The 22,945-nt window shown below is 40.6% G+C and overlaps 2 protein-coding genes and 1 long non-coding RNA gene across 5 annotated transcripts; 1 reads left to right on the plus strand and 2 right to left on the minus strand.

Annotated features, from left to right (window-relative positions):
• Position 1: 1 nt before the first annotated feature.
• Positions 2 to 9,181, minus strand: trpc6a (transient receptor potential cation channel, subfamily C, member 6a). Of its 3 annotated transcripts, none has more exons than XM_046410427.1 (14): positions 8,924 to 9,181; positions 7,505 to 7,836; positions 6,407 to 6,539; positions 5,764 to 6,064; positions 4,952 to 5,137; positions 3,816 to 3,980; positions 3,471 to 3,708; positions 3,165 to 3,392; positions 2,363 to 2,627; positions 1,669 to 1,864; positions 1,254 to 1,439; positions 952 to 1,011; positions 646 to 721; positions 2 to 524 (listed from the first exon to the last, which is right to left on the minus strand). In XM_046410427.1, the coding sequence occupies exons 1-14, from the start codon at positions 9,061 to 9,063 to the stop codon at positions 397 to 399; spliced, it is 2,634 nt and encodes an 877-aa protein (XP_046266383.1). In that variant the 5' UTR covers positions 9,064 to 9,181; the 3' UTR covers positions 2 to 396. The 3 variants fall into 3 exon arrangements, with proteins under 3 accessions (XP_046266383.1, XP_046266382.1, XP_046266380.1); XM_046410426.1 differs by having other exon boundaries at positions 1,239 to 1,439; positions 7,505 to 7,833; positions 8,924 to 9,178; XM_046410424.1 differs by having other exon boundaries at positions 1,239 to 1,439; positions 8,924 to 9,175.
• A 2,274-nt stretch (positions 9,182 to 11,455) lies between these two features.
• Positions 11,456 to 15,357, plus strand: LOC124071224. Its single transcript, XR_006845305.1, has 4 exons — positions 11,456 to 12,032; positions 12,948 to 13,124; positions 14,783 to 15,068; positions 15,218 to 15,357. It is a non-coding gene; the product is annotated as an uncharacterized LOC124071224 (long non-coding RNA).
• Positions 14,500 to 19,442, minus strand: angptl5 (angiopoietin-like 5). The gene is made up of 8 exons (XM_046411722.1): positions 19,187 to 19,442; positions 17,764 to 17,932; positions 17,568 to 17,671; positions 17,383 to 17,476; positions 16,529 to 16,632; positions 16,332 to 16,452; positions 15,193 to 15,378; positions 14,500 to 15,026 (listed from the first exon to the last, which is right to left on the minus strand). Exons 1-8 carry the CDS (start codon positions 19,241 to 19,243, stop codon positions 14,707 to 14,709), a joined length of 1,155 nt encoding a protein of 384 aa, XP_046267678.1. The 5' UTR covers positions 19,244 to 19,442; the 3' UTR covers positions 14,500 to 14,706.
• Positions 19,443 to 22,945: the final 3,503 nt, after the last annotated feature.

Below are 22,945 nucleotides of genomic sequence, written 5' to 3' on the forward strand. Positions count from 1 at the left end.
GTAAAATAATCTTGCTGATTTATTTAATCATTGTTCATATTTCATATATGAGGGCAAGAACTGTATGTTAGTGTTAGCAAAGTACAAGCTTTTTGTACAGAAAAAGAAAATCTGAAAATTATATGTACTCGTATTACTAAAAGTTTTAACATCCGTGTGTGGATGTTTGTCAGACTAGAAATGATTATGGATCTTCAAAATGTCAATTAGCAGCTATACAGATTACATGGATTCTTATTTTCATGACGCTCAAATCTGTACTTGTGTACACGGTAATCATATAAATAATCAATCAGATAGCTACATCTTAAATATCTATTTTCAGTGATGAAGAACAGGCATTTAAAACTCTGAGCTGTATAGTTTTATGTACAATCAGGGCAACTGGTATTGCTACTACGAAGGTGTACTGATCTCTCCCAGCCTCTTCAGCAGTCCGTCCAGCGTCTCCATGTTCTGAGCTTTCTCTTCCAGCAGCTCATATCGCAGGCTGGAGATGTCCTGCTTGATCTCTTTCAGCTCACCTGAATGAAAACAGACACATTGGCATAAAAGAAAAATTTAAGGAGGTTTTATTTCAAAAAGTAGAAAAAGAAGAAGAAGGAAAAGTTCATTTCAGTTTCAGAATTCTTCTGCTCAGTTCACCTTCAGTGATCTCGTCACTTTCTCTGTCTGACTGGGCTTTGATGATGTAACGCTTTATTAGGCGCTTCATGATCTTCTGCAAACAGTGATGGAAAAAGAGAATTAAAGGTTACATTTAACAATGCTATAATGAAAATGGTATATGTAAACGAATAGACTCACATTAAACTTTTAATTTGTTTTGTATGTAAATTTTAATCCTGCAAAGTAACTAGAAACTACAGCTGTAACGTAAATGTGGCGTAAAAGTTCTAAAAGTTTAGTTTTTGTTTGACATGTAGTGCTTACACACACACACACAAATACCTGATATCTGGTTGGGCTGTTAGAAGCCCCAAATGAACTCGAACTTTTGCCCGCTCCTAACTGAAAGAAAAAGCTGAAATTAACTTCAGTGAACAGAAATGTGACATTTATTAAAGCTGTTGTCCTTTGGACCAAGATGGAGCCTGTGGTGCAGCAGTAAAACCACTGGGAGGTGCTCAGGCTCTGCCTTTAAAGTTCCACTAAATATCATGTTGTTAAGAATAATACTGTACATCATGAGAGAGGACAAACACTGTAGGTAAATGTACATCCATATTGTTTTATACCTGGTTGAGCTGTACCTCAGTTTTCTCCTCACTGTGTCTTGCCATATACTGCAGGAGCAGAGACCTGATGCCTGTAGCCAGTCCCAGCATAGACTTTGGACTGGGGACCAGGTTAAAGGGCACAGGGAGGGTTCGTCCCTCCTCAAAATAGGAGAACCACAGTTTGGCCCGAGCAAACTTCCACTCAACGTCAGCATCATCCTAAAGAAAAGAGGGAGAGAAAAGGAAAAAGGAGGGAAACGAACAGGTCAAAGAGGAAATAAAAACACAATGAGCATTAAAACAGCCAAAGCAGCTGCTTGAGTTTGATTCCTGAAAAATATTAAACAGTAAAAGAGTGGAGTATGTAGTATGTGAAAGCAGGTTAGGCTTTCTCAGGCTGTTGTCCATATTTGTGAGGAACATGATGATTCAGTATTCAATGACAAACCTCAATCTCCTGGAAGGAACTGTTAATCATGGCGATGAGCATGTTGAGCAGCACTATCACCATGGTAACATTGTAAACCCCATACAGCACGTAACCAATGTTCTCGATGAATTTGTGTCCATTATTGATCACGACAGACCTGACCTCAGACAGTCCAAATATAGCCCAGAACAACGTCTTGAAGCTCTCTTCCAGGCTGGACAGATGCACAGAGAAAGACATGGGAGGGCGTGGGGGATGAGAGGAAAGTTATTTCCGGCTTCAAACAAACAATTACTCAGAACAGGAGGAACAGAGACATTGAAGATGCTCTGAGAAGAAAGCGACTGAAGACAAATCCGGTTTTTAGGCCATTTTCTTACACTGTTTCTTATAACTGCTCATATGCTTAAAAGCATATTGAGCTTTCAGGTAACCATTGATGTCCATTCATTCTACTAAAGTATGAAAATCAACTTGCAGAGACTAAAAACTTTAAGTTATCCATTGTTTCACATTTCCTTTCCACATGCATTCATAAAGCAGTGGGTCCCATGTAAACTTTAGGGGTCACGGTGTGATTTCTTTTTCCGACTATCCTGCACTTTCGCTTTTATTTTGAAATGCAGGATATACTGATACCTCTTCTGGCCTCCACAAAAATCCTTAAATTCAAACAACCTGAGAAGGAAATGCGTGTGTGTGCATGTCTCACGTGGTGAAGGCGTCATTCTGCTTCGCCCCCAGGTAGTAAGAGTACAGGTTGAACATGCCGATCATGAACGCCAGAAAGACCAGGATGAAGATGACCATGAACTTGAAGATGTCTTTGACAGTCCTGCCTAAAGAGATCTGCAGCGGACCAAAGCTCTCATTGGCCGGGAGGATGTAAGCAATCCGAGAGAAGCTCAGCACCACTGCGACTGCGTACAGGCCCTCGGACACCAGCTGGGGATCCGAAGGCAGCCAGTGGATACGTGCTATAAAAACACAATGCAGTTAAGTTTAGTAATTCTACTCCAACTCCTTTTTGAAAATCATTGAGTGTTACAAAGCTATTGCATCTCATCTCAGTGTGATTAAAGGGATAGAAAAAAAGGAAACAGATAAATGTGAACCTTTGTTTGAAGGGGCATTTTCCCGTTCTTGTGAAATGTTGGACAAATCAAATACACACGTGCAATCTGTGACTTAGAGGTTACAGGTCGACTGTGTGTATTTTAAGGATTCTCAAGCCAAAAATGTTGAAAAACATTGAAATGTTTTGCCTCAAAATTGCTACTTTTGAATTTCTGTTGCTCTAAAATTGTAGGCTTTTTAGTAGACAATTTTAACAGGAAAATTTAAGCAGAGACTACAGCTGTGTGGTGGACATCTGTAAGCCAACAGTCAACAGCTGTCATCTCAGCTAAAGTGGAATATGTGCTCCGTTATATAGTATCTGTATACATGAAGTAAATGACGGTATTTAAAGTTTGGCCATCTGTTAGTCTGTGTGTCTGTGTGAGCATACTCACCCAGTGTAAAGTAGTGTATCTCAGGAGGCAGCGTCACATTAATCAGAGTCGTGTAGTGTGTGTGTACATAAGCCTGGGCTAAGTTAGCGTGTCTCAGAGTGGAGAAGCGACAGCTGAAGGAGGCGAGAAAGATTGCCAGCATCCCGAAATCCAGGAAGTTCCACGGTTCAAGCAGGTACTCCCCAGGCCCTTGACTCCAGATCTCCTTCACCTCAGCCCAGATCATACCTGCAGCAGCACAGGTCAAATGGTAAAACACACAAGACGACATGATGTTTCTGACGATTGCGATCGTCTAATGCTCACCCATGACCCATGAGATAATGAGGATCTCCATCCACGTGAAGGGTGTTGTGGTCATGCGGTAAAGCAGCAGTGGGTCGAGTTGGGATCCTCCTGGGTGCTGATGGTGGGTCATGTTTGGCAACAGGGTGGTGCCGGCGAAACGGTCAGCAGCATTCAGTATCAGAAGACCCAGAAAAATCGTGAAGGATGAGGCATGGGCCACAAACTTCATGAAGGGGCTCCGCATCACTTTCCCCACCTGAATGAAAGAGAGAGAGACGAAGCAGTCGCAGACTGAAAGATAACGTCTTTCGGGGAATTAAACGTCTAATGTGAGTGACATTTGTGAACGTAACAGTTGCATACTCTGCTGCATGGAGCGATCAAGTAAGCCAGAGCCAGTCCAGGCAGTCCTATAGCCACCAACAGCACCACCAGCAGTTTGATAGCAGTAGTTTGTTGTCTCAGGCCAGGCAGATTCTCATACCAGATACTAAGCAGCTGCTGCTGGCAGTTAGGATGAGCCACAAACTGAAGGAAAGAGACAATACAGAGCAGAGAACAAGAAAGTAAAGGTGAGGAAAAACAAGAGCTCAGTTTCAAGCCAAAATGTTTATTGCTTCAGCAAAGTGTGAACATACCAGAGATCTTTGTCTTGAAATTCTCAAGTCTTTGCACTCAAGTCCAGAGGCAAGTCCAAAGTCCTAAACTTTGACGTTCAAGTCCTAAGCAAGTCATAGTGCATTTTTCACTAAACATAATGCCATTTTAACCACAGAGCCTCGACTTACCACTCTCTGTGTAACCTCCAAGCACACATTATCACTTTGTCTGGCTTTTCTTCTGCAATGAATTTTGCGACATCATGGTGAAATCACTGCTTTTCAACGGCAAGCTCACATCTTAAATCTCAGAGTCTCCTTGTGTTCTGAGAAGTTTTATTAATTTCCTCAGCTACATTTCATAAATACATAACTTGAACAAGAAAATGAAGAGATGATAACATGTTCGCTGTGATTCTTATCCAGTTCGAGAAGTAATGAATTTCCTATAAATTCCTTACAGGATTTATGACCGAAAACTAGCGATGATGGAGTATGGCGTTATCTGTAGCTTCTTGAAATGGGCAGACTTTCAACCGCAAGGGGGTGGTGCTTACAGCAGATCTCGGCGCTTGTTGTTAATCTAAGCCTGAAATTCATAGATTTTGATCAGAAGTTGCTATATTTATAATTTATTAGTAAACTATTTACAGAACAGCCTCATAACTGAGCTTCAGATCAACATGTTTGATCGCAAGTGTAAGAAAAATGTTTACAGTTTTTTATAAACTTTAAAGAATAAGCTTTCTAAGTCTAAACTTCCTTCACCGTGAGTACAAATATTGACACATTTTACACGGATGATACTTGTACCCATAAACAATAACTGATGCTTGTTTCATTGGATTACTTCCTAAACCCTGGTAAAAATGCCCCTGTGTCAGTGCCTGGTTGTCTAACCTTTTTAAGTTCGTACTTGATGGCTAATTTGAGCCGTGTGAGGGAGGGACGACCTGGCAGATCATAGCTGTCTTCAGAGTCAGTTTCTCCACTCAATATGGCCTCCACCTCTTCAGTGCTGCGACACAGGTCCAGAAGGCCCACCACGTAGTCCTTACACTGGCTCGACAGACAGCAGTAGTCATTCTGTGAAAAAAAGTGCATCAGAGAGTGAAACTTTTTAGATGAGTTGCAGGAGATTTGAGCTGATGCTGGGGTCACTAATGTACTACCTAATGCCATTGCATTTTATATTAATGAAATAATTTGTAATCATCTCTGCAAACAAACAACAGCACGTCCGACCCATCTGACAGCAGATAGATATTATATGAAACATAATATAGTAGAAAAGTGACCAACATGTTTCATTTGTGTGAACAGCACTGATTGTATAGTAACTGTAATGCATTTTTCTGTTCCACTGCAAACATTGTAACATAATTATAGCTTGACTATGTGTGCCAGACCAACAATAATAACAGTGATTGCAAGATCTGGATCCTCATCTGTTGCTCCTTCCTCTCTTAAGGCTCATAAAATTTTCTCGTGTTTACTGGCAGAATTCATTGGCAGCTAGCTGGTAGCAACATGACAAATATACTTTTGTGTACTTGCCAATGAGCTGGTTTTCAGAGCACGTGAACAGTAGTACTAACAGGATGTGACCAGCGATTGCAGAAACTGAAAGTCTTGCTGTGCTTGCATCTTTGCTTTTCTGTGCTCCATTGTTTCCTATGATGATTCTCTACTATCCTTAATAACATTTGCACCTTAAATTCTTTCTCAATATCAGCCAGCATAGCCAGTTCGTTGCTGAGCTCCAAGGCTGCCAGCACCGGGTCCTCACTGGACAGGGAGAGGTAAGCTGGACTGGCAAGTCCTCTGTAGGCATTTATCCTTGACCGCGAGTGGCTGAAGGAGTCAAACTGCTGCTGGTAGTTACAGGAGTCGCACCCACAGAAGTAGTCATGGGGAGGATCAATACGAGCCCCTTTATTCAGCAGGGTGTGAACTATCTCGTACTCCTGGCAGTGTGCTGCCAGGATCAATGGAGTAACATCATGAGAGAACCTGTGGGGATGTATACACACACAAGGATAAAGACCTTATAAATATTTAGACAGCAAAAACATCTGTTTATATAAATCAGAGACATGGAGATTTTATGGGTGGTTATATACCAAATTATTGCTTGGCCAGACAACCAGTGAAGAGTTTAGGAAGTTACTGGATCTTAGTCTCTGACTCTGAACTCCAGCATCTATTGCATGCAGAAATCACTACACAGCCCTTTGAACAGTCAAGAGAGTTCAGGAGGGCCCTCATGGCAGGGAATTTAAATATTTATTGGACCAAGGTTGCACTGCTGTCAAAGGGAACAACATTTTTAACCTTGTCTTTTAACTGTCTTACCTCGTCCCATCCTCATCATAAGCGTAGAAGTCGTCCAACATGTCTACTTGTGCAGGGCTTGCTGTCAGACGACGGGCATCTCTAAACGCGGGGTGAGACAACAGGGCCTCTGTGATACGAATATAACCTTTACCTACAGCACACACAAACACAGGCAAAGCTGTTGGCCTGGTCTGGTACCTGTAGAGCATGATGCCCCTGGGAAGTTTTTTTTCAGCAGTCTTTAGTTTTCAATATATTTAGTTAGAATTTGTCTTGATGAGATGACTCTAAAGCATACATATAAAGTAACAATCAGTTAAAAAGTAGTGCCTTAACAGTAACTCAACAAACCCATGTTGCTTCACTTAAAAATACTGTGAGCTTCACACTTCTAACAAACTTTTTCTAACATCTTTTGTGACTCTCCTGTAAATTAAGGCATGTAATGTATATTTCTGAGATGTTTCAGCTAGGAACTGTGTTTTCACAACTCACGAAACTTATTCTAAGAGCGTTACATACTGCCATTTTGGTGCATCCCTCAGCATGTCATCTAGACACAGTAAGGCATGTAGCGCAAAAGCTAAAAGGAAGGCTTTGTACACTGACTACAGATTCCAAAGGGTACATTGTGTGTCTGGATGAGATGAACAAGGGCATGACAAAGCATCAGTATGTGACTACCTGAGACGAGAATACGCTGGAAGCTGAATTTTTATTTTTTATTTTTTATTCTTTTTAAATTAAGATCTTGGATTTATTCAACCTCCTGCAAATGCATTTAAAAGTAAACTTTTCTCAAGCAAGTGTGGATAAGTAAATTCAGTTCCACTGAATCATGCAAAATGTTTACTACAGGCTAAGTGCTCTGGAATGTGTCTGTGTTTTATTTTTGATTACAGCTTCCTCCTCTCTTAGATTCATAGGCTAAGTTGATAAACTATGTTAACATGGCTACAAAGCCTCTGAAGACTTTTTGACATTTGGTGGAAGACTATATTTGAACATTTGATCCAAAGGGAGCAGTGCATCATCAGCTTTCAGCCACATGTGGTTAACCCTTTAAATATGCTTTTGGCCCTTGTATAGACACATTCACAAATGGACACATCTTACTGATGGCTAACAGGAGGGCGTCACCCACTCTGGACATGTCTGCCCTCCCCAGCAGCAGCTCCGTCACCTCTAGATGTTCGTTGGCCACAGCCAGCTGCAGTGCATTCTGGCCCATGTAGTCCACAGCGTTGACGTTCAAGTTGGGCACATGCAGCAGCATGCGCCGCACCTCTGGTATGTTGCCATACTCAGCTGCCTCCAGGAAACGCTGCTCAACCTCTGACGGGCTGACTGAAGGAGAAGAGAACATGTAGGCAGGGCCACGAAGGACCTGGCGTCGTTTAACAACACAGAGACGAGCCAAGAGCTGTCTCTCAGAGCTGCTGTGGCTGCTAGAGAGATAGGAAACATAAACACACAGTAATAAATAGGATTCAGTCATTTATATCAAATACATCCAGCTTTCAGCTCACCCAAAGCCATCACAAGTGATCTGCTGCCACCTTTTATCTGGTCAGCTGTATAGTTAAGGCATATTTAAAACCCCCTACAAGAAAAGCATTTGAAAAGACATAACAATCTGCTCTTTTTATTTGGTGAAATATTAAACACTTTCTGACAGAAAGAGATTAAAAATGATCTGACTTCAGTAAATATAAAACTACACATGTGTCACTGAAGGTGGAGGAGTTGTGGTACCAATATTAGATACTATCCTGGATTTAGATTTTAAACATTGCTATAATTAACCATGTTTGGATAAAAGTCTAAAAATAGTTATAAAAAGTGATAAAGTGTACAAGCCACATTTAATATGGAAACAAAAGGTTTTTAATGGGAGGCGACTAGAGGGAGCCTGCATCACCACTTGATATATCCTGGTAATCCTGACATCAGACTGATGGACCGCTTATTGAATAACAAACTAGTTTTCTGTTTTTTATTATTTTTCCTGGTAATTGCAGTGATGGAAAGTAAAGTACAGAACTGTAAAGTGTAGGATCAGTTTAGCTAAAATAACATTCTTATTTTATAGTATTCAAGATTCAGAGTGTGAAAGCTGCTGAAAGCTGCTACGATGAACCCTGAGGTAACGTTAATCCCAGAAGAATGTGTGGGACTTCACATGATTAAAAATGTATTAAAAACATTTAGTATAAGGCATTTTGACCTCCATCAGCCCCGTCGACTTTAGACCATGTATGGTGAAAAGAAAAGTAATTACTGTACACTGTAGAGTGATGAGCAGCAGACATGTATTGTAGTTTTAACTGAATTAATTGGAATATCTTTGACATATGCATTTTTATCAGTAACATCCTGAATTATTCTTTATTTTCTCTGCCATCCATACTTATAATGAAAATGTTAAAATACACTAAATGTTATAATTCTAACATTAACAAATCCTTCAGAATCTGAACACCTGGCCACTACATGCACATCTGGATGAGTAGGGGATGTAAATGACAGACTTACCCGAGGCATCGTGCAGAGCAACAGTTCTCCTCTCCAAAGTCATCGTACATCAGCAGGTTATCGCGGCTCCGAGCCCTGGGGCTATCAGTGTAGCCCCCATGCTGGCTGTCATGATGAACTGCTGGCAGTCTGTGGTTCATTCCGGTGGTGATCTACTATAGAGGGTCTGCTCCAGGTTCATATGAACCAGTAATCAAGTGTCTGTGGCATGGCTCTCTCTCCCTCTCCCTCTCTCCGTCTCCCTCCCCCTCTGTTTTTCTGGCTCCTTGAGAAAGAATGCATTCTGGGTCCCACTATACTTTTATTTACAAGACTCATTGAACTTTACAGATGTGGAGGGCAGCTCAGTGTTATGGCAGAGGGTTCCTGGTAATATATGGCCATTTTTGACTTCTTTGTTTCAGCTGAATATACAAACCCTTTCTTTGTAATCTCAATCCGCATTAGCTTTGAGAAGAGAGGAAAACAAGTCTAAGAACAAAAGCAGAATATTCTTGAATTATTGCCCTTTGCCAACACTTTTAATGCTCAGGCTGTAAAAAGCTATTTTAAACTACAGTGTTTAGAGTACATGGTGAGTTTTGTCTGTGTGTGTATTTGTGTGTGTGTGTGTGTGTGTGTGTGTGTGTGTGTGTGTGTGTGTGTATGTGTAAGGACATACGTGCAGGAGTAACTGATGGCTGATGAACAGCAGATGAGATTCCTCAGGGTTTAAATTCCCAGTAGACTTTGCTTCCTGTGTGCTCCCACTCTCTGATGCCTGTCCAGTGTGGGAAAATTAGACACACACACACACACACATACACACACACATATATATATATATGTGTGTGTGTGTGTGTGTATTTGCAGGTATGTAATATTAAATACATAAACAGCTATTTTCTCGGCAACAGGTTAAAGGTGAGCCACAGCACCCAGTGTTTCTCTCTCGTATTAGCATGAGCACACACACACACACACTTGAATTCACTATTTTTAGCTTTATTTCTGATGGAACAGCATATTCTTCTTCATTGCCCCCAGTTAGCTTTGTTAATTCTCCTCCTCTGTTTTCAGCTAAATTTCACATAAAACACCCCATTACATCACACAAACAAAATCTGATAAAGCAGAGTCTCTGATGTACAAGTGTAGCAGTGAAACATGCCTTTTAAGGCCCTGATTGCTGAAGATTAGTCACTTTTAACGTTTCATGACGTATCACGTGCCACATTTTATGGGGAGGATGGCAGGGTGAAGGGGGGTAAACTCGGACAAACATCACCAGTGAGAGTTTTTGTTAAGATTTCCTCCTCAGAAGAACAGAGCAGACCTAAGATTTGGATGTAAACACTGTCAATTCAAACATACACACTCTTATTAGGGGTCACTGAATGGACAAGCACCTGGACAGACCTTTCTGTGTGTGTGTGTGTGTGTGGGTGGGTGGGTGGTTGGATTCATTAACCCTGACAATACACACATACCGGACCACACAGAGAGCCAGAGCTCCTACCGCGTTATCAACAGAATCAGTAGCACTAAAACACACGCACACACAAACACACACATATACACAAGCCAAGCCAAGTCAAGCCAAAACCCCACACATCTGTGAGAACCAGAGGGTTGGATGAACCAACGTGAACTCAAGCAAGGCACCAAACTCCTACCTGCTCAGGACACCTGTCTATGTGGCAGCAGTCCATCTCTCCAGACATTAATGCAGGGTTTTCCAAGACCTGATGCTGTGGGGCTCCTCTCAGACAAAACTTGGGAAAAGGTTTTTATTTATTTATTGAATTATAATAAACAATGTATAGACTTACACAAAGGTTTTTTTTTTTATCTCATTACTTGTGACCCTCTAGAAGTGGTGCCTATATCTGGGCAGACCCTGTCCTCAGCCTGCATTTCCTTATTTGCTTTGTATTTGCCGTGTCAGTGTGTTTGTAGGCTGCATCTTTTGTGAAGCAGTGTTTAGCTCCCAGCCAATAGAGACAGAGCGGGACTAAACCTTGACCACCCTGGAGGGGAAAACAATTCATTTCTCTCCAATGACTTTGCATTGCATGAAAGCAAGGTTGTAACCATGGCGTCAACACTGGGTGGACCATATCTGCTTTTGTGATGGCTTGTTGTAGTGTAATTTTTCAGAACCCGGGATCTGTTATCTTACTGTGATGTAGTTGGTTAGCTAGTTGGCTTGTAGTTTCATAAGAAATCTTGCCGACCAATAATTAATTAAATCATTTCTTTTTTGTATTTTAGCAATTTCTGAAACTTATTGCTGTGAAGCTTGCTGTGAGAGGCCTAACATGAATTTGTTATGAGAATAAGTGACTGGATCAAGCCAAAAAAAAGTGACAGTTGTAGCTGATTCATCATACGACGCAAAAGAGAGAGAGCACACGCAACTGCTACAGTATGTGGTGGGAAATGTTCCCCTAATATAGTGAATAGTTTCATGTGTGTTGTTTGTGAACGTAGCCCCAGGCCCAACTCCTCCCCACACAAGTCCTTAATCAGGGCCAACTTATATAAAACACCTGTTAGCCTGTGTTAGTTCCTTTTGGCGCTTGTCCCGTCTGGTCTTTGGGTTTGCGTTTTTTTTAGTTCTTGTTGTTTTGCCCTGTGTTTAACCAAGTGTTTATTTCTAAGTCTATTCATGTTTGTTTTCTTTCTTTCAGTGGCGGGAGACTAGGCGCACATGGTGAGGTCCCCATACTTAATGCACTGAGAGAACTGAGACACAAATGCAGACTGCACTATTTTTGCTGTGAGGACTGCTGCGTTGCACCCACAGTGAATAAGTGGTATCACCCCTGCATGCTGCTCCGTGTGCTCTGGCTCTCCACAGGGGTCCTCAGATCACTTTCCTCAGTGAAGGCAAAATCCATGATCGCTCAGTGCTGTCCCACTGTGAATTTGGCCAGCGTTCGAGTGCTCTATGGTTGACTACTTGAGCACTTTGCATATACAAGGCATTACGGTCGAGACATAAAACTGTTGACTGACGTGCATTTCGGGCTCAGACAGACTGGGTCATTACAATCGTCTTACAGTCATCTGCCACATGTGGCATCTTCATCCTTAGGAGCCCCTTGTCCTGGATGCATCTGATTGAGTAAGTCAAATACAACAACCACAGTCTGGAAAGGTCCTTCAGTCAGGGTCTTTGGATGTCATTATGATGTGGAACATGACTCTCTGCTTCTGAGAAACCAGGCAGAGTCAGAAGTCCCCCTAGAGTGCCTCCAAGGCCATAGGGCAGCCAAACGTCTAATGTTGACTCGGAGAAGCAGTATGTGGTCTGAGAGCTTTGACGGACATGAGACTCTCTTGGTTGAAGAAAGATAAACAACTGAAATGTGGTTATTTAATAATAAAATCATGTCTACTAGCCTGTGGAACTCAGTCCAACCTGTAGACATAAAAGCTAAAGCAGACATCAATTATGAAACATCACAGCTCTTCAGATTCAGTTGTGTGCTGAAGATGAAACCATGATAACATTCATCAGTTAAAAATGAGCTCACTTTCAAATTCTGGGTCAGTTAAGGCTTCTGTTTCCCATTTCACCTGAACACGCCAGCAGCTTCCTTTGTCCTGACAGAAGTACATGTACACATAACACATATAGTCGTTACATAATTTAAAGATGAAAGTATCTAGGTTAAATAAATTCCCAATGATTGTAACCAGGACTGTTTTATAACTGGACATCTCTGCATGCTTTTCCCCCCTACAGCCTTTAAATCAGCTCTCCCAGTCGAATTCAGTGCCAGATTGTCCCTGTAAGAGGGACCAGGGGCAAAATTTGCTCTTGACATCCACTGACCCCCCGTTTGTCCTGCTCTCAGTGTGTTGTGTAGTTAGTTAAGTTCATGATAAGTAATTAGTTTATGGTAACTTTTTTAAAGGCAAATTTATTTAGGAGAATGTATTCATGTCTCAGTGCTTTAAAACTAGGTTTTACTTCACGGCCCCAAACTAATTCGCAATGAATCACATGACCACAATCTAATTGTCACACTTTGAGCTGGGAGTATTTAGGCTTCCTGACGACCTGGGGAAAACTTCATCTGGTTGATTCTGGTTAATTCAGCATCAGCTGCCTGCACGTCACCTCATGTGTAGGCCAGTATGCAAACCTTTCCTGTCCGGACACGCTGATTGGTGGAGCTGGTTGGATGATCTGAGAAGAGAGACCCTTTAGGTAAGATCGTTCATTTGTGGAGATTTGTCAGGGTTTGATTTTCATTTTATCAGGGATCATAACAGTGGCTTTGGGTTATTTTATGAGGGCTTTTTTTTGTCAAATTTCTAAAACATTTTTGATTGAGTCTTTTTTTAGAGAACTGTTGCAACAGATCTTGCAAATAACACGAGGGCTTGTTTGATTTGTGTTTAAGAATGTGGGTCTGACTTTTGTAGACCTGTGCAGAGTTTGTATTATAAAATTGCCAAGTCACAAATCAAGCAGGGACTGTGATGCGACACATATCTGTGTACAGTATATACGGGTCCCAACTAACTAACTAACACAATGCTGAGAAAGACTGAGAGCACCGTCTACTGGAATTGGTCGGTAGTTCATTCCGTTGGGAGCATCATTTTCACCTACGTTTAGCCTCGATATGGGGTGCTTACATTTGAGGAGAAAGAGTTTTTTCATCCTTATCTTGCCTTTTTCTGACACAGACTTCCTTGCCTGAAAGCAAGTTGCACAGGCTTTGACCACCTGTTCTGATCTTTCTGACAGCAGCACAGTATTTTGTCAGAGCATATTTACTGTAATTGTTTTCAGGAACACTAAAGATTTGTATTTAGCAGCTGCCCCTAAACCTCCTCCTGCTTTGCTGAAAGCGATGGAGTAGCACACTGCAGATGACTATGTGGATGAGGGTGTAGTAGCATCAGATGAAACACTACCTCAAGGTTTTCATCTGGGTAACATGGCGCCACAGCCTCGTCCCAGCAAAAGCGACTGGCTGGGTTTTACAGATTAGGATTACATTGGATTACCAAGGTTAACTCTCTTATGAGTGCTAGCTGGCTATGGCTGCAGTATGGAACCTGAGGTCTAACTTCCTGGTATATGCACAACATCAGGATAGACGCAGTTACATACAATACCTAAATACAGTTTTTGCTACAACTTTGTGAGAAACACCCTTTAGGAGTTTTTTTTAAGGGTTAATAAACCATTCATCTAGTAACCTGTGACTTTGAGATTTGGCAACCAAAAGTTGTTATTATTATTAGTATATTTATTATATATAATTTATTATATTATTTATAAGCCAGTAGTTATAATGGGTGCCTTAAAAGAGTATGGTAACCATTTTTTTCCTCTTCTTGAATGGGTAGAAGAAATAATGACAAACACTGCCAACACCGTATGTGCATTGTAAATAAAAACTAGTTATTGATTACAGTAGTTTGCCAAACCAGATATTCATAGTAATAAAAACAGAGATAAAAAATACTCTGCAGTTAACACTACATTGCCATGTTTTTAGCTTTGCTATGGGGCTAAGTTCTTTTATTTCTTTTTTTTTTGCTATTTTTCTTTTGGTGTTGTTGCATTATAATTTAATTTTCTCTCAGGTGTCAAAGTAAATAAAGGAATATTTTCATAACAGGTAATTAGTTTCAATGAAACTTTGAGAATGAGACATCCTTTCATTCCTCTGTCCTGTTTTATTAAAACTTCAGGTGTACAAAGATGCAGTGAAACTTGTACAATATGTGCTTTTTTCTCTTTCTCCCTTTGTTTCTCCCCCTCCCCCTCTCTGTTAGTTATTAGTTGCAATCCTCCTGATCTTCATCGTGACAAATTTGATTGTGTGAGGAACCCCGTTGTGTCTCCAGGTGTCCCACAGGATGTGTGTCCTCTGTCCCCGGTTCTGCTCCACATCTTGAGGAGAGCCGTTGAGGTTTGCCAGACCGCACTGGTTGAACCACCATCCTGTCTGGTTGTGCTGCGTGCTGCAGCTCTCCACCGTGCGGTTCTCGATGGAGCAGAAAGGATTGCAGCCATCATTGTCCACATCTGAGGCACTGAACGGAGCCGTGTCCTGGTTCTGCTCCTGCTCGTAGCCGCGAAATGCATCACCTGTGGAAAAAGACATTCACAGAAATGCACACAGGCATGCAGGTGTTCACACGTTGAGGGCTCTGTGAACATAAATCAGTGTTTTGATTTTGCACTATGTGGAAAGTAAACTTTGCTTTTTCTTTTTCTTTTTTTTTTTAATGAATCTTGATATATAAAGTCTGACCTGCACTGCCTGCATATCTTCCCAGGTGTATTCTGAAGAACTGGGTTTCGTTGTCCAGGCGGAAGTCATCATATGATGCATATGAGGTGACGTCGTCGTGAGAGACCAGAGCCATGTGAAGCTGGAACCGAGTGTCTTTCTGGTTTACGATATGAAATACCTTCTTCAGACCCAACCAGTGCTCTCCTATACACACACACACACGCACACAAAAATAAAGTCATCTGTAATCATAATTAATGCCCACCTTTTTTAGTGTGTGTTTGTCATTTGTACATCACTATAAAATGTTTACTTAAATAAAGTAAATATTCTAAAACATTACATTTTTAGATTGATGAATGGTCAGTTTGAGAGTTTAAAATGATCTGAACACATAGCATGAACAAATATTTTTGATAAAGATCCCTTAAATTATTATTATTATTTAAATAATAACCAAGATACTTCAGAATTAGGAAATATTTTTATAGCACTATGGCCAAACATTTAACATTAAATTATGATTATGAGTTGGACTTCACATGCAGTTACTCCCAAAAAAGCAAAACAATTTATATACATTATATTACAGTGATGCAATAACCAATCAAAGAAACCTTTGAATGGAAATCTTCAAATGGAAATCTTAATCTTAAAAATCTTGGTTTTGTTTCAGAAGGCCTTCTCCTGTTTCAACGTGACAAATGTCCCTGTGCACAAATCCAGAAATGGCTTTCCCAGTTTGGTGTGGAAGGACTCGACTGGTCTGCAAAGAGCTCCGACCTCATCTCCATCCCACATCCATCAGATGAACTTGTCTAGAACACCGACAGTGAACTAGATCTTATCACCCATCATCAGAGTTGGACGAGGCTTCGAACCTTGTTGAAAGTTTTCCCATAAGATGTATGAGACGTTCAGCCATCACAAATGATACTTTTGGCCATGTGCATGTGCTAATGTTTATCTTAAAAATAATCCTTGTGTTGGTCTGCATAGTTAACTAATGTTCTTGAGCAGCCAGCTGGCACACCTGTTGTGCATTAGCTGTTGTACCTAACATCTACATCTCCTCCTCATGGTGGTTTTAAAGCTTGAACAGGAAACTGTCACTGTCCAAAGTCAATCCGTCACTGTCTAAAGTAACTTTATGCAACCTGCAAGATGTCCAAAGCCATCAGCATAATCAGCCCAGGGTCGTTTGAAGTCAGTTAATCCATCGGTCCTCCGCTGCATCACCGTCCATCCACCTCCCATGTAGTCCATCTCACAGAAAACCTGCGGCACATTTTGTGTTTTTAACGGTGACTGATGATCTAGTATCACACTGTGAAAGACTGAATCCCTGATGTACCTCAAATGAAGAGTCAGTGGTCTCTGGGTGGATGATATAAATACCACTGGGGATCTTGGGGACGACTGACACAAGATTGTCCTTGATGTCGCTGCAGTCTCGCCCTAATCAAAGCAAACATACTCTCTTTTGTCATCAGGAAGAAAAGCAGCTACTGTTATTAATCACTGAGGACAAAGGAAAGACTCCACATAGCTAAAGTTCAATATTTATCTCTCTGCAGGCTGTTAGTCAAACACATGTGTTCCACTGGCAGAACTAAAAGAAACATGCCTTTAATTAATCCCTTTAATTAAATACTTAATTGTAATTAATAAATAGAGTCACAAACTTGAAGGTGTGAAATTTGGCTGTTTTACCAGGGAGAAAAAAGCAGCCTAATGAGTTACCTTATGGAACGTGTAGCTTCCAGAGTTTTTAAATCTTTACCCTAAGGCTTACAAGTAAATCTTTCAAAACAGTGGGTCAAAACTGATTCAGCAGGTCAAGATATCCTTAATCCTTAGTATGAGTCAAGCCTCAAAAACATTGGCTCATACTCTTCCCATAATTCAACTTGGTAATGCAATCCCATCTGCCTGCGCTGCACCTCTGCCTTTCAAACCTCACAGCATGTGTGTAATGCAGGCTTTTGATGTAAATTTAAGGCCTCAAGACCAAACAGACATAACCTTGCATGGCATCATTAGGGTCTTCCAGGACCACAGAGGACAGGCTGAGGAGAACTTCTTGTGACAGGTAAGCTGATGTTTACTTTTAAAATTGTTAAAATGAGTTTGTCACTCATGTATGAATTATCATGCTTCTCTCTCTCTCTCTGTGTATGTGTGTGTGTGTGTGTGTGTGTGTGTTACCATGGGATTGCACAGGTTTGATGGAGTACATCTCAGTGTTGCTTCTCTGAACCTCAGAGCTGAGTGTCTGTACTTTGGTCATCAGCTCTGTGACCTGGAAAGATGACACCACTGTACAGACAGCTGACCAATCAGACGTTTCGAAACTCGGTTACTAAGAGAGGAAAAGAAGAACTCCTCTGTACCTGACCGCTGAGGATGTCCAGGGCTCTCTGCTGCTCCTCCATCACATCCCTGATCAGCTTCCGGGTGCTGCGTCCAAATGCCAACAAAGATTGCTGTAGTTGACCTACGCACACACAAACACACGCACATTTTGAACAAGAGGTGATGATGATGATAGAAGTAACAATGACACCAGGAAAAAGAAATAAATTTTACCGCAGACTGAATGTTTCTCATCTCGTAGCAGCTTGACGGTGATATCACATGGGATGGAGCACGTGTCCCGACCTTTGACACCTCCAGGAGGTTTCTGGCCTTTGACAGCGTCAGAGAAGTCCTCGTCAGCCATTTCTGATTGATTAAAATTATTGCTGTTTCCCATGTCCTGGCAATCAAGAGAGGACTGCAGTGAGAGTTGGTGCAAGCCTGCAATTACGTGTGTTAACTGTGTAACCAGCCTGGGATGTCTGATTTCAGCTGCCTCATGAAACAAGCACAACGTTCAGAGCAGTTTTTGTATCTGATTCATATCTTTTAGTATCCATGAAAAACTTCAGTCTCATCTGGGGATCAACAACGTTTTAGGTCAGACATCCTGATGGCTCTGTTGGCCTCAAACCTGCACACAGAGTAACTGCAATATCCTGTTTTTGAATCCAGCAAATATTTGTAACCAGCCACGAAATGTAACTACTTACATTTACTCTAGTACTATTCCTAGGCTTACAAGTATTTCCATTCGTTGCTGCTTTGCACTACTACTGTACTACATTTCAGAATATTGCACTTTAACCCCACTACATTTATCTGACATCAACAGTTAATATTTATTCTGTGTAATTTTTTAATATATATATGATAGGCCATTAAGTTTCTGTTTGGTGAAAATAATTTCCCTCTTACTAAGTCATTTTTGCCCTAAAGTATTCTTGTAAACACAATACTGGCAATCTTAGTAGGTATACTTCAACCCCATTTTCAACACAAAACAGCTTGTTTAAAGAATTTCCTAAAATCAACTTTTTCTCAGTTTGAGGGCAGCAGAAATCATTTCTTTAACATTTTAAAGACATTGGTTTAAATCAAAAATGGGCTGAAATATTCTTACTGTGCTGCAGTACAAGGTTTTTGGACTAAATAAGCATTGGCAAAACGTCTTTATTTCAAACAACTGAACATAAAGCAGTTAAAATCAGCTCCAAGCACTCACAAACAAAAACACACATAAATGCATCCTATAAAATATCTATTAATTTTACCTTAATTACATTTTCCCAGTAATACTTCAGTGAGTATAGTACTCACCTATGGAGTATTTTTGCATTGAGGACTGATTACTTGAATGCTCACATAACTAACAAAAGATATTGTAAGAAAAAAAATCATTCATGATCCATTCATGATGCCTACATGTCCTTGACTGCATCAGGATTTCTTGAAGCAATTTATTGTCATCTGCAAGAAATTATGACATTTGCAGCTGTTTCTTTTTGGCCTTTCTCGGTAAGCAGCTTCCTGACAACTTCTCAGCTCACGGTCTCCTATTTCAGATCCCCATACCATAATACCTGATAGACGTTTGAATGGCAGGACAGATGACTAAAGCTGAAAACATTCATGACATGCATATCATACATACTGCGGAGGAGAGCAGATGAGGCAAAAGCAGCACGAGGGCGACTGTTCTCCACATCATGTTGGTGTTGTCTCACTGATTATTTTCTCCAGGAGTGAGAGGGGCTGAACTCTGTCCACTCCGTCACCAGCAGCCACTCCTTCATTTGTGCTTTATTTTTCCACGGAGTCTGCTCTTTTCCCTTCAGCATGTCCATCCTCCTTCCCTTCTCATCAACCAAGCCTGCTCCTCTCAGTTGTCAAACTTTCCCCTTGCTTCCATCTCCATCCATCACTCCCACTTTTTTCATATAAATCCCCATGACAACATCCCCTATAAGAGAAGATCAAATTTGTGAAATTGATGGTGATAAAAGTCTGGGTATGTTTCTGACAAGTCAGTGAATGTGCTGATCCTAGTTCTGTGGTAAAGAGTGATTACCTTTTCCCTCAGTGTGTCTATTGTTATTTTATAAGTTATATCCTGCCACCAGCATGGAAAACAGATGTGGAGGGGGTGGAAATGGGCAGCTTGTTTTAATGTAGGAACACTTTCTCTCAGCTGGTGTCTTGGTGTGGGAGCTGCAGCTGAAGGTACTGTGCAGTGACGGCAGGGCGTCTCTGCTTCTTGTGCTCATAACCCACCCGTCTCTCTTTCTCTCCCTGTGACCACTGACTCATACATCTGAAAACAGCCTCCCGCCGGGTCAGACCAATTACTCCTGTTAACTGAGCAGTCAAACAGTGAGAAAAGTGTAAAGTGATAAAGGGCAACAGCACATTCCAGTTGGGGTCCAGCTGGAGCCAGCCGGCGTGTCGCTTCCCTGGAAAACTTTTCTGTGTGAGCCAAAGAAAAGATGTGCTGTTGTTTTTGAACCTGTGTGCCTTTACAGCCGTGGTCAGTGAGAGGAATGTGAAAAGCCTGGTGCCACATCCTTGGGGCCTCCCCAACATCTGTCCTATGTTATATACTCTTGTAAAGCGGTCCACGGCTGTGAATGACACATTATATCCGCCAGTAAGAACCTGCAGATGAGACTGTGTCGTGGGTTTTTATCACATACTCCTCCTTGTGTCCCTGTGAATCTACAATACATTAAAAACCGTTTGATGGTTAAAAGGAAAGGCTTGACATGACACTTTCTTCTGAGAGCGTTGATACCACTTATGTCTGCACAGTAAATATGAAGATGGAGCTACAAGGCAGTTAGCTTAGCTTAATGAGGGGAAGCAGGGAAACATGACTAGCCCTGCTTCGTCCTAAACCAAATCTGCCTACCAGCACCTCTAAAGTTCATTAATTAATTCATTCTATATTGTTTGTTTTATCCCAAGTTAAAAAGTTGTGGGTTTTGTAGGTTAAGTAGACTTGCTTGACTATTTCATAGCTAGGTTAAGTGACTTGCTGTCATCTTTGGACAGAGCCTGGCTAGCTGTTCCCTCTGCATCCAGTCTTTATGCTAAGCTAAGCTAACCAACAGTTGGCTGTAGCTTCATATTTACTGGACAAATATGAGAGCAGTAGGCTTAATGGAAGCAAATAACCACATTTTCTAAAATATGGAGGCATGCAGCTAGTCTGGCTCCTTTGAGGCTTATTAATTAATACCTTGTGTCTGGTTTGTTCCTGGCACATACTCCTAACGGCTCATAAAGCTACAATTTATTGTTTTTACATTTTGGTTTGTGTAAGTGTTCGGGACCATGCAATGAGACACAGGATGGGCTGCAGCAAAATTCAACAAATAAAATTAAGCAAAAAAACAAAAAACAAAAACAAACAAACAACAAAAACAAAAACAAAAACAAAACTGGCCTGACTAATGGCAAACAAAATCCTGAAAACAAACCAGACATGCTCATTACCAGCTGGATGGTTACTCAAGAAAAGGTAAAGTGATATTTATGCAACTTAAAGATATTAAAACTTAAGTGTTTGCAGAACAAAATGAATTGATAATTGTAAATTATCCATCAAATCAAACTGTGATGATTGTTTATTTATATAAATAACCAAAGGTAAAACAACCAAACAAAAATAAGTGGAAATGATGACATCACCAAGGTTAAACAAATGGTTAGCGAGCTTTAGTGAGCTTTAGAGGTAAACGGAGGGCAGAGTCAGACTGGTTTCATGTGTGCTAAGCTATGATAAACATCTGCTGGCTGTAGCTCCATACTTCACAGACAGACGGTGTTATCAATCTCATATTAAGAAAATAAATGTGGTTGCCAAAATCTCAAACTATTCCTTTAACAATCTACCAACAGCTGTTACTGAAGTTCATCGTTAGTCATTTTTATTTTTTCAGTTTGTTCTTTCCTTCATTTCTCTGTGTTTTTGCATTAATTTTGATGTTATGCTCTCCAGAGTTCAGTCCTTAGCTCATAAATGATTTGTTGGGATAAATTACACCAATTGTTCTTTCTAGCTGCTTTGTTTGTGATGTGAATATGCCGCTGATAAGTCGCCCGTGTGTCTCTGGTCTGATTGTTACCTCTAAAAGGGTACTGATTGTACACAGTGAGGAGACAGTTTTGTTTGGAAAAACAACAAAAGAAATCCTGCAAGTGCAAGAAATAAAAACTAAGATATGTTAGAGTTGTTACAGTATAACAGCGCCATCTACTGCAGTTGTATTACATTACAGTTACCTTCCTATTAACCTTTTACTTGTTACTTACTTGTGCAGGTGAGTCTCAACACTCAGAAACAACAGATAATTTCAGTATAGTCACACTGATGATACCTCAACATCATACATCAAAAACATGTCTTACAATGTGAAATGTTTAGTAAAACAGTCAATACATCGAACAAAGAGCACAGAGTTATAGTAAAAACTGGCCAATGCATTATTTTATAGGTAAATAAACTGGAATCTGAACATACAGAATTACTTAAAAGGAGGAGAAATGAAACACTTAGTAATCTTGAGTTAAGTGTGGTCAAGTTTTCCCCAGAATTAAATAAATTATGTTTGATTACTAATAAATAGCATGGTAATAACTGAATATAAAGTATAGAAAAGTTACAGGTGTGCAGTTTAAGGCAGCAGTGTGGTGTGTGCGTGTGTGTGTGTGGTGAAAACATCTGCAGCAGTGCTGTCTCATATATATTTAACATCTCTGCTGCCTGTTTCTTCACCCTCAACTTATGCAACTCTGTCATGGATACAAGTAGGAAGTGATCCAAGAACTGAATCAGTCACAGTCTGGTAAATGCATGGGCTGGAAACATCAGCAGAGGAGAGCAGGAGAGCGAGGGGAATATACACACAAGTGGACTGTATGAATGTGTTTTGATCATCACACAGTCTAATGATAATCGGTTAAACCTACCATTTGATAGAATGAACATCAAATAAGAGTTTTGTATCATGCATTTATAAACGTTTAAAGTGCGTGCACAAGCTCTTGTTACACGTCATTCAGGTGAGAGCATTTTGGCAAATGAAAAAAATAAACCTTGAAGATTTACATACAAATCATCTGAAAATTGAGTTTTCTCTGTTTTCTCTCTCAAATCGCCTGACATTTGTGAAAATCATCCTGTCGCATAAATGACAAACAATTTTGTGAAAACAAACAAAAGTGCATTTTTGACACATTTTGGAGAAGAGTTACTGAACTCTGCTATCACGAGACCTTTTTATCTGCATGTTGGTTTTGATTAAATTACATTAAATTGGAGGTACAGGAGCAACGAGAGGCAGTTTAGCACCTACCCAGATACAAAATGTAACACATATGAAGTATTTCAATTAGCAAGTGTACAGAAGGA

This window comes from Scatophagus argus, chromosome 14 (assembly GCF_020382885.2).
Source record: "Scatophagus argus isolate fScaArg1 chromosome 14, fScaArg1.pri, whole genome shotgun sequence".
NCBI classification, from domain to species: domain Eukaryota; kingdom Metazoa; phylum Chordata; class Actinopteri; family Scatophagidae; genus Scatophagus; species Scatophagus argus.

Bases quoted from the DNA above. Each gene is read 5' to 3' on its own strand.
- angptl5 (XM_046411722.1), bottom strand. From the start codon at position 19,243: ATGATGTGGAGAACAGTCGCCCTCGTGCTGCTTTTGCCTCATCTGCTC. The intron at 17,477-17,567 runs GTACAGAGGAGT...TCATCTTTCCAG, and splicing joins TGGACATCCTCAGCGGTCAG to GTCACAGAGCTGATGACCAA. The intron at 15,027-15,192 runs GTCAGACTTTAT...CTTTTTCCACAG, and splicing joins AAGATATGCAGGCAGTGCAG to GTGATGCATTTCGCGGCTAC.
- trpc6a (XM_046410424.1), bottom strand. From the start codon at position 9,063: ATGAACCACAGACTGCCAGCAGTTCATCATGACAGCCAGCATGGGGGC. The intron at 3,709-3,815 runs GTATGCAACTGT...TCTTTCATTCAG, and splicing joins TGATCGCTCCATGCAGCAGA to GTGGGGAAAGTGATGCGGAG. The intron at 2,628-3,164 runs GTGAGTATGCTC...GTGTTTTTATAG, and splicing joins GATACACTACTTTACACTGG to CACGTATCCACTGGCTGCCT.